Here is a 16,431-nt window from a genome sequence, read left to right as displayed (position 1 = left end):
GACATTCCTCGGGCCAGTTAAGAGAGCAGGGTTCCTGTCTTTACAGCCCAAGACCGGAACCAGTCCAAGCCTGTTGAGGGGTTCAATGTCTGGGCACAAGAATCTGCTGCTACTCAGGCTTAGTGCAACTCATGCCCATGCTGAAAGGATCAGGATTTTCCACCCATTGTAACTCAAATTGAGGTTTCTCTAATTAGAATATGGAATTGTGATCCTAACCAATTGTGAAACTTTTGATGGTAACTTGGACCAATCCGCATCTTGGAGGGAGGGGTAAGGGGACCAGACTAACAGTATAAAGCTCATTGTTGCTTCTGTGCTCAGTGTGCTTCCTTCTTGGGAGGGAGTGCACCGGATTCTCTTCAGAATTGAATAAAGGAATTTTTTCCTTCACTCTCAAAGAGCTATAGCCTGCATCTCTAAAAGAGCTGTCTCCTGTTATTTCAGCTCTCAGCTGGCTTGCAACTGGAGAAGCAGTCGGCAGTGGCACCTTGTCCCTTGCTAACTCCCCAATCTTGCCAGTCTTGGATGTCGTTGATGACCATCTAAAAGGCAAACCATTCCTTGCTTTTCTAGTTTGCTTATAGTGTCAGTCTTTATCCCTAGATCGTGTGCCCATTTTGACTTTATCTTGTGTAAGATGTTGGTCTATGGCCAGTTTCTGCCATACATTTTTCCAGTTTTCCCAGCAATTTTTGCTGAATAGTGTTTTCTTATCCTCAGTGTAGTGGAGTGGAGTGAATGCTAGGCTTGGGATCAGAAAGATCTGTCTTCAAATCCCTCTTGCATTGTGTAGTTGTGTGATCATGGTCAAGTCATATAACTTCTTTAGAGACTTAGTTTCCTCATCTGTAAACTGGAGTTAGTAATAGCTATAGGAGCTACCTCCCAGCAGTTTTGAGGCTCAAATGATAGAATATCTGTAAAACACTCCTTCTCTACCCTTTGTTTTTTTGCCTCTAAGGGATATCCCTAGTTACCTGGTTACTGATTTTTTTTTTAAATGACCATTGTTGTGAAACCTTCCTAAATAAAGACCTAGCATTAGCTAGGTGGTTCAGTGGTTATAGAGTGGTCAGCCTGCAGTCAAGCAGAGCTGAGTTCAAATTTGACCTCAGATATTTTCTAACTCTGTGACCCTGGGTAAGTCAGTTAAAGTCTGTTTGCTTCAGTTTCCGTATCTGTAAAATGAGGATAATAAAAGCACCCTACTTCCCAATGTTGTTGTGAGGACCAAATGAGACAATAATTGTGAAGCACAGTGCCTGGCTTATAGTAAGCACCATACAGATGTCAGCTATCATAGTTGTTATTATTTGCCATGGAGGCTCACACTATATTCTAGTACACTATGACATAGCCAATCCAATATCGGAACCTCCAGGCCTTTCTTCCTTCAGAGGAAAAATAATTGTGGTTTGTATCTTAGCTGTCATTGACACAATGTACAATTAGGAAAGCAGGAAGTATTGTGCATTCCATTTGAAAAGGAATTGTTGAAGTTTGCTGCTGCTTACTTCTTGCAAAATCTATCTCTCTTGTATTGTTTTAACTACAAAGAAAGTCTGGAATTTCTCCTTACTCCAGAAAAGATGCTCACACAAGAGCTTTTTGTGATCCTTTCCTCACCCTGTTCAGCCTTTAGCTGATTGGCAACATAGTGACTTGCAACTGTGAGCCTGGATGAGAGAGGATAAAGTCAACGGTGGCTTTTAAACTACTCGACCATACCTTCTCTGTACTCTTGACCGTACTTTTGAGTCTGCTTCAGGTTCCTACATTTAGCATTGATTTGGTCTAGGTTTTTATCTTGTTAGGGGTGTGTGTTGTGTGTGTGTTTTGTGTTTTATGTACACAGTGTCTGCTGAATTGAAACAATAACAGCTGGTATGCAGCTGTAAATATTATTCTGGGAACTCTTCTGTAAGTCAGCTAGTTGTACCAACAAAATTGGAAACTTTTTGAGAGTGCTTTTCCATGATTACTATTAACTATTTAGAAGATCACGTAGTCTAAACAGCTCATCGCCATTTTATTTTATTTCCCTCTAATATAATTTTATAGTGTTAGTTTGTCATCTCCGAGGGGGTCTCAGTACAGGAAAGCTAGTTACATCATGGAGGGGGCGGAGAGAGGTTGGTGAGAGCAATGGTGAATAAGAGAGTCCCAGTATGACACTGTCTTAAGTCATAACGTCCTAATTTTCTTAATTCAGGACGAGGACAAATGCATTGTCTGAAATTCTGTTTAAAAGCAACACAAAGAATAGCCATTGTTATTCAGTACAGAATTGTAGTGGTAGTTGTCTCACAAGACTAATGGAATTCCTCAGAACTAGAAACAACAGAGAAGCATTTATATGCCTGAGCAGCCAGCACGTGAATAATAATTCTGAGACAGGAGACCTCTCTCCCCTACTCAAGGAGATTAGAAATGCTTCATTGTGTAGGAGGTTTAAGAATAATTCTTTGGAGAAAAAAATTCTTTGGCACTCTGTGAATAAAGGCTGAATTGTCATTGTTAATTTTTAGGCTTTCTTATTGTCTATCCCCCATTTCCCCAGCTTGAGTTGTATTCCTCTGAGCAGGAAGTGTTGCTTAATTTTTTTTGTACTTTTTAAAACATCTGCCCTTCAGTTTTTGTTCATGAAAGGAATGCTACATAGTCCAGAGCAAAAAAGTGTAGTGTAACATTGAGAAATGAAATATTTTCTTGAGTGTGTGACTCCATACTTCAAGAAAATGGAGTAAGAAGTAAAAATGTTCTAGTTATTGAAACCCAGTGTGGCGGGGGGGGGGGTGATGATAATGTGTTGGATTTGTCCTAAATGTCTTAGACAGATTGTTTTGCCTTGTCCCTAAAGATAGAGGCAACATGTTGCATTTTTGGTTTTGGTTTATTACTTGTTTCTTGAAATTTTATGTCTTGTTTCTAACAGGTTGTTCAGGAAAAGTGTCCACCTTAGACTTTGCTCTCGCCACAGGGTGATATAGTGGGAAAAGTGATGGAGATCTGCTTTTTAATCCCAAGCTCCACCACTAACTATGTGGCCTTGGTCAAATCGTTTTTTATCTCTGTACAGTACAGAGGATATTGTGATAGTTGCCTAGTATTCATTTTAACTTCTAAACTCCTTCTCTTTAAAGTAGGACAGCATTTTATCTGGGACCAGGCCATGCGCATAAGAAATGAAGCACTTTGTATGTTTAGAAATTCCATGTAACAGTATACAAGCTTAATCAGTACCTATAGGGATGGCCTTAAATTGTAACAGTGAATTTAGAAAGGAAAGTGAAGAACCTAGGACAGAATCTTGGGAAACAACACCTAGTTGGTGGGTGTGATATGAAGAAATGAATCAATTAATTTAAGAAAAAGCCTGTATCATGTGCTTATGTGCCAGTTGGTCACAACACTCAACAAGTTTACGTTCTAATAGGGAAAGACAACATATAGAGGTGGGGGAAAGAGAGTGGGAAGCAACCTGATTTGAAAATGGCTGGACAAAATAAGGGAAAGACTCTCCTGAGTCCTTAGTATTAGGGCTGGATTCAACTTCCAATGGGAAGAGGATGTAAAAGCAACATGCTTTGGAAATGTGCAGGAATAATCACAGATGAATGTCCAGCAAAAGACTGAGGAGTGTTCAGGTAGGTAGGAGGATAATTAAGCGAAAACAGATTTGTGAACATTCAGAGAAAATAGAATGTCCAAAAGGGAGAGGATAATAAACAGTATCAAATACTGCAGAGAAATCAAGAAGTATGTGGATTGAGAAAAGGTCATTAGATTTGTTAATTAATAAATTATAAGTAAATTTGGTGAGAACAACTTCAGTAAGGGGAGTTACAGGACCATAGTAGTTATGATAGGGCTTAGTGAGGGTTTTTTTGAGATGGAAGGAGATTTGTATGTGTTTATGAAACCTCAGGGAAGGAACTAGTAGATAGAGAAGGATTGAAGATTAAAGAGAAAGGGGATGATGGAGGAGGGAGCAATCTATTGGAGAAGGAGGGGATGGGACCAATGACGCATGTAGAAGTATTGGCCTTGACAAACAGAAAGGCCACCTCACCATCGGAGATTATTAGGAAGGGGGTGGTGGAGGATGCTGAGAGAGGAGGGGGAGATGGAGAAGAGTGAGAAAATTCAGCAAATGGTTTCTGTTCATTGAGGTCTCAGGCAAAGAGAAGACACACTTGAAGAGGAGAGAATATTTGAAACAGCTGCTATGGTGAATGGGACATGACTGCTTTGCTGCACTGAGGGTCCAGTTGAAATCAGCTAGCACAAAATTATAGTGGACCAGTGGGGATGATTTTGACTCCTTCAGGGCAGGGACTGTAGTTTGCCTCCTTTTATATTCCCAGCACTTATCACAGTGTCTGCCACAGACTAGGCACTTAATTGAAACTGTTTGTCCTTCATTTTGAAGAGGACCAATGATATGAGGGGGTGATGACTTACACATGAATTGGATTTAAGTGAGGCAGAATTGCACAGTTGGTCAGCCTCATACTTTCTTTTGAGTCATTAAAGTTACATGGCAAGACAAAAGTTAGTACTACTGGCCCAGGATGCAGTGGATGACCTTAGTGTTTTTGATGTCTGACCAAGCTCTAAATGCTCCACGACACCTGCTTCAGCCACTTTCATGGCCTTTGGAACAAACTGTTCTCATCTGCCCATTCTGCAAGGGAATTCTTAAGTGCTTGGGGGTAGATATCCCCCTAAGTCACCGACAGGTTTGAAGCCTATTAACCTCAACCTAGTTTAGCCCACCTGCCTAGAAGGTGTATGGGGTGTTCAGGGAGGACGAGCATCTCTGCTGTGAGGGCTTGCCTAGCCTTTTTCAGGGCTGCTCTTCTACCTTTGGTGTTCAGCTTTCACCCAATTCTCACCTGTGGCTCCAAGAAGCTGTAGCATATGCAACTGACACATACCCAGTAAAAAAGGCACTTAATATTCGTTGATTTTTATGATTTCTTCTAGATTAGACCTGCAGCGTGTTAGTAGGAGCAAATGAGGCAGATGGTTGGAGTAATCCATGGTCCATGTTTGAGGTCTAGTAAGGTGTTAGCAGCAATAACATAAGGTAGCAGTATCTCTCCATTGCCTATTGGGTCCAAACTTCTTACCTTGGTATATAAGGCCATCTGTAATTGGGCTTCTTACCTATACAGCCCTGTTCTTACGATTCTTTAATACATTTCCTCTGTGCTAATTAGGCACACCTTCCTGTTCATACCACCTTCTTTTTTACCTCCTTGCCTTTTTTCATAGTATTACTCTGAGTACCAGAAATGTCTTTCTTCTCCAGCTGCCTAAATCCGACTCATCCTTCAAGGCCCTGCTCATATTTTGCCTCTTCCATGAGGTTTGCCCTTTTTTTTTTTAAATTTTATAAATTTATTTTGATTTATCAATAATCACTTCTATATGCTTTTGAGTTTAAAATTTTTCTCCTGCTTCCTCCCCACCACCCTCCACAAGATGGCACAATCTGATATGGGCTATACATTTACATTCCTGTTAAACATATTTTCACATTAGTGAAGTTGTAAGTAAAAATTATAACCAATAGGAGGAACCATCAGAAAGAGGAAACAAAACTCAACAGAAGAGAAAAAAAAATGATAGCGATTCAACTTCCATAGTTCTTTCTTTGGATGTGGACAGCATTTTCCATCACGAGGCCTTTGGAGATGTCTTAGATCCTTGTAATGCTGAGAAGGGTTAAGTTTATCAATATTAGTCATCTCACAACGTGGCTGTTATTGTGTACAAAGTTCTCTTGGTTCTGTTCACTTCACTCAGCATCAGATTATACAAGTCTTTCCAGGTTTTTCTGAAGTCAGCCTGTACATCATTTCTTATAGCATAATAGTATTCCATTACATTCATATACCACAACTTGCTCAGCCATTCCCCAATTGATGGGCATCCTCTCAATTTCTAATTCTTTGCCACCACAAAAAGGGCTGCTATGAATATTTTTGTACATGTGGGTCCTTTTCCCATTTGTATGATCTCTTTGGGATATAGCCCTAGGAGTGCTATTGCTGGGTCAAAGGGTATGCACATTTTTATAGCCCTTCTAGTTCCAAAATGGTCGGATCATTTCACAACTCCACCAACAATGCATGAGTGTTCCAATTTTCCCACATCTTCTCCAACATTTATCATTTTCCTGTTTTGTCATGTTGGGCAATCTGATAGATGTGATGTGGTACCTCAGAGTTGTTTTGATTTGCGTTTTCTAATCAATAATGATTTAGAGCATTTTTTCATATGACTATAGATGGCTTTAATTTCTTCATCTGAGAACTGTCTGTTCATATCCTTTGACTATTTATCAATTGGGGAATGGCTTGTATTCTTATGAATTTGTTTTAATTCTCTATATATTTTAGAAATGAGGCCCTTATCAGAGAGACTGGTTGTAAAAATTCTTTCCCAATTTTCTACCTTCCTTCTAATCTTAGTTGCATTGGATTTGTTTGTGCAAAACCTTTTCAATTTAATGTAATCAAAATTATCCGTTTTGCTTTTCATAATGTTCTCTAACTCCTGTTTTGTCATGAATTCTTTTGTTCTCCATAAATCTGATAGGTAAACTATTCCTTGTTCTCCCAGTTTACTTATAGTATCAGCCTTTATATTGACATTATGAACCCATTTTGACTTTATTTTGGTGTGAGATTTGGGTCTATGCCTAGTATCTGCCATACTCTTTTCCAGTTTTCCCAGCAGTTTTTTTCAGAGAGTGGGTTCTTATCCCAGAAGCTGGGGTCTTTGGGTTTATCAAATAGTAGATTACTTATAGTCGTTGACTACTGTGTCTTGCATACCTAACCTATTCCACTGATCCACCACTCTATTTCTTAGCCAGTACCAAGCAGTTTTGATGATTGCTGCTTTATAATACAATTTAAGATATGGAATTGCTAGGCCACCTTCCCCTGCCTTGTTTTTCATTAGTTCCTTTGATATTCTGGACCTTTTGTTCTTCCAAATGAATCTTCTTCTTATTATTTTCTAACTCTATAAAATAATTTTTTGGTAGTTTGATTGGTATGGCACTGAATAAGTAAATTAGCTTAGGTAGGATTGTCATTTTTATTATATTAACTCGGCCTACCCATGAGCAGCTGATGTGTTTCCAATTATTTAGATCTGATGTTATTTGCGTGAAAAGTGTTTTGTAATTGTGTTCATAGAGTTCCTGCCGTTTGTTTCGCTAGATAGACTCCTAAATACTTTATAATGTCTACAGTAAGTTTAAATGGAATTTCTCTTTCTATCTCTTGCTGTTGGGCTTTGTTGATAATATATAGAAATGCTGATGATTTATGTGGGTTTATTTTGAGGTTTTCCCTATTGATAGTGCCTTTCACTGACCCCTTTCTCTCCTACACACTACTACATATGCAGCTTATGCAACATAATTCAGTGCTTAATGATATCATATCTTCTATTGTTTACTATTATTTCTTGAGTTTAGTCATTTCTCATACTTCTGTATCCCATATTACTTCTCTAAAACTTTTTTTGTCCTAGAGAAAGGTCAGAGTACACATAGCAGGTGATAGATAAGTACTTGTTGGTTGATCATAATTTTTACTCAAGTATATTCATGGCAGATGGAGTAGATGACCTGAATAAGTGTAAGCTTAGAGACAGTCTCTTAGTTGAAGATTCCAGTTTACTTTATTTATATCAGAATGGAGCTTGAAGCCCACGTTAGTTAAAAGTTGGTAGTACAATACAGACATTTTCATGTTAGCATCATCTACAGGGGTACAGTGAGTGAAGCTGACCTCAAAGCCAGGAAGATCTGGGTTCAAGTACTGCCTCTGACACATATTGGCCATGTGACTCTGGGCAAGTCACTTATCTCCCAGTGTCTATCTAAGCAACTCTCTACAACTACAAGTAGTAAAGAAGGTGCCAGCAAACCTTGGCAGAGCAAATTTCCTCACTTGTCCATTCCAATCTCTACGCATGGATTCTTAGGTCCTGGCCCTGCCCTCATTTTCCCTTAGGTGTTTTGAGATTCTGCCAGCTCTAATGGCTCATGTTCTGTATAGTGTGTGGTTGCTCCTGTCATCCATATTAGTTTGACATTTCCTTCTTTGGGCAGATAAATCATGGATCTATTGTTGGTGAAATAGTATATGGAAGTTTTATATCCTTTAAGGTAATAAACAGGGATATTTTTTAATGAAAAAAGTTTCCTCAGTCTGTTCCATGTAGCTGCATGTACTCCTGAAATCTTCACAGGAACTGTTTTCCTCAAAGTTGATGTGGGGATTTTTGTTCATTTGGTCATTTTATTCAACAGAAAGTTCATTGAGTTGCTTCATTTTTAAAAATTTGTTTGTCTGCTTATTCATTCATCTATTCATTTATTTATTTATTGATTGATTTATTGATCTATCTATCTATTTATTTGCCTTTTTGGTGAGGCAATTAAGTGACTTGCCCAGAGTCACACAGTTAGAAAATGTCATCTCTGAGGTCATATCTGAACTCAAGTCCTCCTTGATTCCAAGGTCAGAGCTCTATCCACTGTGCCACCTAGTTGCCCTGAGTGGCTTCATTTTCGAGCCTTCATTTTTGAATGATCTGTCAAAATGGTATTGATTGTTGTTGTTATTTTGGGCGTCGGGGGAAGGGAACGTGGGAAGACACTGCTTGCGTTGCTTTAACTGTTGTGCAGCACTACTTTTATGTCAGGTCTGGGCAAAATCAGTGGGAGTAAAGGTTGGGGTATATTCTTTCTGTAATATAAATGAAAGGTTGTGTAGCCATAACATTTTAGAAGGAAGTAAATATTCCATAGAGTTTCAGTAAGTGCGTGGTTTTCATGGGATGCTCCTGACGACCCGGATAAATGTGACAGGCGGTTAGTTCACAGCCTCATAGACTGAAAGCTGGAAGGAACTTAAGGGGCCATTGAGTTCATCCCCTTCATTTCACAGATGAGGGAACTGCAGCCCTGAGAGGTTGAGTGATTTTTCCAAGCTCGTATAAAGAGCTAGAGGTAAGGTAAGATTTGAACCCATGTCCTCTGACTCCAGAGCCAGTTAGTTCTCTTTCCATTATACTGCACTGCCTCGAAGCCCAGTTGTGGCTTTAGCGGAAAAGGCTATTCATTTTCACTGTCAAAAGTGATACAGAGTTGTTGTTTTTTAAGGGTGATCCTTTCTTCTTTGATGGTTTTACTCTTAATCCCTCTTGGCCTCAGTTACTCCATCCAGTGAGACTGCACTAGATACATTTTTAATTCAACAAAGATGTATTCAGTGCCCACTGTGTACGTGGTAGTATTAGTTGCTGGGGAAAGACAAAAGTGAATATGGGGCTGGCATTACTACAAGGGGGTGAGGACTGGATATGTCAAAAGGCAAACATAAGTGTGTACAAGTTAATTCAAAGAGATTTCATGACAGAGCTCTCCTAACAGGAGAGAATCAGGGCAGGTCCTTAAGATGGGAGGTGTAACCTGAACTGTGATTTGAAGGAAGCAAGGATTTCTGTGTGATACAATTGGGGAAGAGGCATATTGCAGATAGAAGACCACTTATGCAGAGACCCAGAGGCAAAGGATAGAATGCCAGGAACCAAGGAAGAGTGGGGCCAGTTTGCTTGGAATGGAGAGCTCATTCAGGGGAGTTAAGATAGAATAGTACCGAGAAAGTAGGTGGGAGCCAAATTGTGAATGACTATCAGTGTCAGCCTGAAGAGTTCCTGTTTTGTTCAGGCTGCTGGATATATCCACCGAAAACTTGAGCTTAAGAATGACCTAGTATCTGTACTTTAGGAATATCCAGTTTGGAGAAGGAACCGTGGGGCAAGAAGGCTAATCGGCACTTGCCGTAGCCCAGGGGTGTACTTACAAAGGCCTGAATGAGGGTGGAGACTGCATAGATAGAAGGGGCTGAATGTGAGGAATATTGTGGAGGTGGTTGCCAGACTGTCAGTCAGTCAGCAGCCAAGCTTCTGTAAGTGTTTAATATGTACAAGGAGCTGCTAGGCATTAAGAGACACAAAAACTCAAAAAAAGAAAAGTTGTTTCCGCTCAAGAAGCTTACATTTTATTGGGGGAGATAACATGTATACGTACAAGTGTATGCAAAAATCCCACAGTGTAAGTACAAAGTTTTAATGAGTACGTATTAGTAATTGGGGGGATTCAGAAAGACCAACCGTAGCTTTGAAGGAAACCAGGAGGAAAGTGAAAAGGAAATCTGTTACTAGCACAAGGCTTTGTAAAGGCATAGAGACAGACTGGAGGGCCATGTATGAGAATAGCAAAAATGCTAGTTTGGCTGAACCACAGAGCAGATGACAAAGAGGAAGATGTGTTATGAGCCTAGAGAGGTAGCTTAGAGCCAGGTGGTAAAAGGTTTTAAAATGCCAAATAGAAGAGTGTGTATTTGGTCCAAGAGGTGCTAGGGAGCCACTGGATTTGAGCAGCCTAGTAACATGGTAACCAACCCTGTGCTTTAGGACCATCACTTTGGCAGCTCTGTGGAGGTCAGATATATGAGATCACTTAGGTGGGGCAGTAAAAAGAGTATCAGATTTGGATTCAGAACAGTTAAATTAAATCTTGTCTCAAATAATTCCTGTCGGCAAATCATGCCACTGTTTGGGGGTTCATTTTCCTTATTATTAAAATAAGGAGTTTGGATTAGATCCAGGAAAAACACTTCACCTGGTGTTCATGAACTTGTTTTAAAAAATATTTTGATAACTGTATTTCCATATAATTGGTTTCTTTTGTAATTATGGGTATTTTATTTTGTGCATTTAAAAACATTTTTCTGAGGAGATCCATAGGTTTCATCAGACTGTCAGTGAGGTCCATATACAGAAAAGATTAAGAACCACTGGTTTAGTTGATCAGCAAGGTCCCTTCCAGTTCTAAATATATATTATGCTTCAGGTACATTATGGGTAAATTAGGCTTTTGTGTGCCAGTCTGGCAACGATTTTGTAATTTTTTAATTTGGTAAATGTGTTGAGTGCCCAAAAACTAAGTTAAGAAAGAAACTTTTAAAACATGGTCTGTTTAAGGGCAGCTTGGTGGCACAGTGGATAAAGCACTGGCTCTGGATTCAGGAGGACCTGAGTTTAAATCCGGTCTCAGACACAACACTTACTAGCTGTGTGACCCTGGACAAGTCACTTAACCCCATTGCCTAGCGCCCCCCCCCCCAAAAAAGAAAAGAAAACACGGTCTGTTAATAGATTGAAGACTACCTGTGTGTTAACTTGAGCCAGCATATTATATATCAGGCTTATTTGGTCTTTTTTGCTTTGAAGAGCAAAACTTTCCATTCGCTATATATCCCTTGTTAACCTTGGTGTGTTTGATCTATAGGAAAAGCCTTTGACATCACATATGTGCGCCTGAAGTTTCACACCAGTCGCCCTGAGAGTTTTGCTATCTACAAACGTACCCAGGAAGATGGGCCCTGGATTCCGTACCAGTACTACAGTGGCTCCTGTGAGAATACCTACTTGAAGCCCAACCGAGGTTTCATCAGGACAGGTGGAGATGAACAGCAAGCATTGTGCACTGATGAGTTCAGTGACATTTCTCCTCTCACTGGAGGCAACGTGGCCTTTTCAACTTTGGAAGGAAGGCCCAGTGCCTACAACTTTGACAACAGCCCTGTGTTGCAGGTAAGGGTCTGAAAAATATGGTCTGCTTTGGAGGTGGCAAACTGGGCTATGTACTCAGCTCAAGAAGGGAATTGAGGAGGGAAGAATTTGTGGAGGACTTAAAACATTATTTCAGAGATGGCAGAGTAGATTAAATGCCTAGTGGATGGTCAGCAGTATTTTGTGCTTAATCCCTGTATGCATTACAAAGTTAAAGCAAAATTATTTTGTTTTTACTGTTTAGCTAAATTTAATAAACTTGTTTGTTCTTTTCTTTACAAAGCACTTGAAAATACATTCTGAGAAATGAATTCAGTAATTATTTCTTGAATTGAGTAATTTTAACATTAACTTCCACAGTTGAGACAGAAAACTTGTGCTTCTGACTTTCAAAAGGAATATTAGGGTTTGACTTACTTAGTTTATTAGCCATGTTCCCTTTTTCCTCTTTGACACTTCACAGGAAGTCAGACTTATTTTAAATATTAAAAGATAAAATCAAGGCAAGTTTCAGTGTGTGATTAGTTCCCTTGTAAATCTGTTTACTTTGAATCTTCCACGAAAGTATTGTAAAATGACATGTGAAAACTCAGACCAATTGATTTCTGAATATATATTCTTTTTCTTATGATATAGGTAATCTTTTCTGGACAGATTATTACTACAGTGAGATGAGAAAGAGTAGTTAATTCCCAGTTGCATAGGAGAGAGTACCTCCTTTGAATACTTTTCCAAGAAGAGACATCTAGTCAAAGTAATTTGTACATGTATGTTGGGCAAACATATAAATAATATATCAGCATCTGAAAGGAGAGCTATGTGGCTGCGCCATGACTTAAATTTGTGTAAATGTGATAGAAATATTTTTTTATATGAAATAAGGAATGAAAGGTTAAAGGTGGTTACTGTTTTGTGCCTTTTGGAACCTTTACTGAAACTATATGAGTACATCAACTGATTTTGTTTCATATCTCTACCTGCACATTACCTACTTGAGTCTTTATATTATGGAACCATTATGTACTGATTGGCTGGCCACCTACATACTTATGTGACTGAATTTTGACTAGATATTAATGGAAAGATGAGAGAATCTTACTTGGCAGACTTAGGGTTGGAGGGGGATTGACTTCATTTTGCTGAAGGTCATGTGACAATACAGCAAGGTCAGGGTATGTTAATTTGCAGAGTCAAGAGACAAATGGGAAGTGGTTTTGCCAATGTTATATTAACACATGAAAGGTTATTTTCTGTTTTGCATTTCCTTGCCTTACTCTTAAGTGCCTCCTTATCTTGGCTTGTAGACTTCTAGTTTTGGAATTTCTGTTCTAAGTCTCTTTTCTCATTATAACTGTGTGGACTATGAATGAATGCATAAGACAGCACCCTGCTTGACTTTCTCTCTCTAGCTCCCTTCTGTTTGTATTTCTTTATGGATGTGTTTGCTTGTTTTTATTGTGGAATAATAGAAGAATAAGGTGAGCAGCTTTGCTCAGGACTCTGTTCCAGGTGAATATTCTTAGATCTGATGATAGTTCTCCTCCCTCCCCCCCCAAAAGATAGATGGGAAACATTTGATATTGAAAGAAGTGAAATATTCATGGAAGGTGGAATAGATAGCTTCAGTAGATGGAAAAACAGAAAACTAGGGACTAGGTTATGTGTAAATTCTTTTAGTCCTTCAGGCAAATATTGAAGAGCCTTTCATGAAGCATGTATGCGTATATATATGGGATATCAATGCTTACCTTATGAAGTAATATGAATAGTAGTCACACATTATGGACAGCAACAGTCAGGTTTCAGTTTGCTTCATTGGAGGAAACTTCCAAAGTGATGAAATTACAAACCCATTGGGACTTCATGAATATGTGTATGTGTGTATATGTGTTTGTGCATTTTTAACTTCTTAGAGAGACAACAATATAATTTTTATAGGAAAAGTGATCATTGGGCTAGGATTTCTGAGTGGTTGTCCTAACATTAGGCATATCTTTTGGTGTCTCCCATTTCTAGGAATGAAGGCATTTGCTGCCATCTTAAGTCAAAGTAATCTTGTGGATATAAATGAGCTAATTTTCTGAAATTCTTTGGACTTTTTGTAATTTCACTTAACATAATAATCTTGAAACATATAACGTTCCATTCGTATGTAGTGTTTCTTTAGGTGCCAAGCAATCTGACTGGCATAGACTCATTAAGTCTCCATAGAGCTTTCAATTAAGACAGCACTTAAATAGTTGAAGAATTTAGAGGTTATAGACACATTATAAGCTGTGATTAAATACAGTAATAATTTTAGCTAATTGAATTGTATACAAATAAAGTAAGTGGAATTGTGAGATTATGAGTAGGAGTTGTTTCTAGGGTTCTACTGTACAAGGTGAAATCAGGGAAAAATTGCCCTCTACTTAGGTGATTATCCTTGAATGAGAGGGGGTGGGGGAGGGAGAGGAGACAGAGAGAGGAAATGGGGAGAGAGAGGGAGAAAGAGGAAACAAAGGCAGGAAGAGCAGAGAGAGGGAGAAAGAGTTCAAGAGCTGCTCAGAATGAAAGAAGAAAATCTGTGTGTGGTAGAATGATCTTTGTGGATGGCTTAGGAAAAGATTTGAAGTGAATAAATTGATTTAAGAGAGGCTATTGAATAGATCTACCTTAAAAGAATGGAAGCAAAAAGTGAAAAGGTAGAGACTAGAGAGGTGAATGTTATTGAATATGACTAGAGAGGATTGATATTGGAAGGTAGAACTGTGGTGAAATGCCTAATTTCATACCAAATCTTTGTTTTGACTTTTTTAAAAAAAATATACATTATTTTGCCTCTGAATTCCCCCCAACCCCCTTTTTTTATAGGAATGGGTAACGGCCACAGACATCAGAGTAACCCTCAATCGCCTGAATACTTTTGGAGATGAAGTGTTTAACGACCCCAAAGTTTTGAAGTCTTATTATTATGCAATTTCTGATTTTGCTGTGGGTGGCAGGTAAGTAGATTATTAAATCATAGCTAAAAAGTGGTGAAATTTTTTTCCCCTCTTTTAACAGTGTGGTTTACCAACTTGTTTACAACTACGTTTATTGATTCTGTGATTAGATTTTTTTCCCAAATAAGATGGTATCCTTCTGATTAATACTCTTCGCACATTCTGTTTTTCCAGACAACCTAACCTACTAGCTATTTTCTGAACTTGATGTACCATTGCTTATTTTTGTGCCTTTTCACAATCTATCACCCTTTCATGCAGAACTTTACCTTACTCTTAAAATGTTTTACTTCCTTCAAGGCTTAGCTCAGCTGCCTACTCTCACCATGAACCTTACCTGATATACCCAAAATATAATAGCTTTTCCCCTCCTGAAATTATTTTGTATATAACTATCTGTTTTTATTTTAAATCCCATTTTTTTAACCCTAGCTTTTTACTTGATGCCTTGTACATAATACTTAATAACTACTTGTTATTGTACTGTAATAGGAGCGATAGAACTAGGAGGAGCATTGTTTCGAGAACTGTTCTTTGGTTTAGTTTTAATTACTCAAGGTGATAAACTTCTGAATTTTTAAAAAACTGTATCAATTTAAGTCTTCCTATTAACTGGTTATTATGAGTAAGACCTTATTCTAATTGTTCCCAAGGATACAAAAACAATGAGATATTGCCACTCCCCTCCATTCAACAAGTCAATGAGCATTTATTAAGCACCTTTTACATACCAGATACTGTTCTAACCTCTAGGGATACAAAGAAAGGCAAAAAATAGCCCCTGATGCCAAGGACCTCACAATCTAGTGACCAAGACCATATGAAAACAACTATGTGCAAAGAAAGATATATTATGCAAGATAAATTGGAGATAATCACAAAAGGGAAAGTTCTAGCATTAAGGGGGATTGGGAAAGGCCTCTTGTAGAAGATGGGACTTTAATTTAGACTTCAAGGAAGCCAAGAGATGGAGATGAAAAGGAAGAGAATTGCAGGCATGGGAGACAACCCATGAAAATTCAAGGAGTTGGGAGGTACAATATTATATATGATGGACAGCAAAGAGGTCAGTGTCGCTGGAGTAGAGGAAATTGTAAGAAGACTAGAGAGGTAGTAAGGGGAAGGTGCCTGATTGTGGAGGGCTTTAAAAGCCAAACAGAGGATTTTGTAGTTGATCTCAGAAGTAACTGGGAGCCACTGGAGTTTATTGAATGGGGGTGTGATGTGGTCACCTTAGGAAGGTGACCTTTCTGCACCTGAGGAAGATCAGTATGACTGCTGAATGGATGAGAGTGGAGTGGGGTGAGACTTGAGGCAGGGTGACCAACTAAGAGGTAATTGCAGTAATCCAGGTATGAGTTGATGAGGACTTGTACCAGCATGGTGGCAGTGTCAGGAGAGAAGAGGGATGTGTAGAAGAGATGCTAATAAGATAGAATGTCCAGGATGTGGCATCAGATGGGACGTGTGGGGTGAGAGAGAGTGAAGAGAGAGTCATTAGGCTAACAGCTAATTTGTGAGCCTGGGTAGTATGCTAGAAAGTTATAGCACAGCTAGGAAGAGGGGAGGGTTTGGATACATTCAGTTTAAGAAGTCTCTGGGACATCCAGTTCAGGATGGCCAATAGACAGCTGAAGATGTGAGATTGGATATTATGAGAGAGGATTAGAGCTAGATTTGAGGATCATCTGCATAGAAATGATCATTGAATCTATAGAAGCTGATGAGATCACCAAGTGAAATAGTATAGAGGGGTAACAGAAGAGGGCCC

The 16,431-nt window shown here is 38.9% G+C and overlaps 1 protein-coding gene across 1 annotated transcript in view; it reads left to right on the top strand.

The window, feature by feature from the left end:
• Positions 1 to 16,431, top strand: part of LAMC1 (laminin subunit gamma 1) — a 138,263-nt gene that overhangs the window by 73,947 nt on the left and 47,885 nt on the right. The window contains exons 2-3 of the mRNA XM_020984371.2: positions 11,393 to 11,697; positions 14,530 to 14,660. Of these exons, the coding sequence (XP_020840030.1) occupies positions 11,393 to 11,697; positions 14,530 to 14,660 (436 nt within the window). The remainder of the gene's footprint in view (positions 1 to 11,392; positions 11,698 to 14,529; positions 14,661 to 16,431) is intronic.

Source organism: Phascolarctos cinereus, unplaced genomic scaffold (assembly GCF_003287225.1).
Source record: "Phascolarctos cinereus isolate Bilbo 61053 unplaced genomic scaffold, phaCin_HiC Scaffold_5;HRSCAF=322, whole genome shotgun sequence".
NCBI lineage: Eukaryota > Metazoa > Chordata > Mammalia > Diprotodontia > Phascolarctidae > Phascolarctos > Phascolarctos cinereus.
The sequence above is the reverse complement of the archived record's forward strand: the minus strand, read 5'-3'. Positions and strand labels throughout refer to the sequence as shown.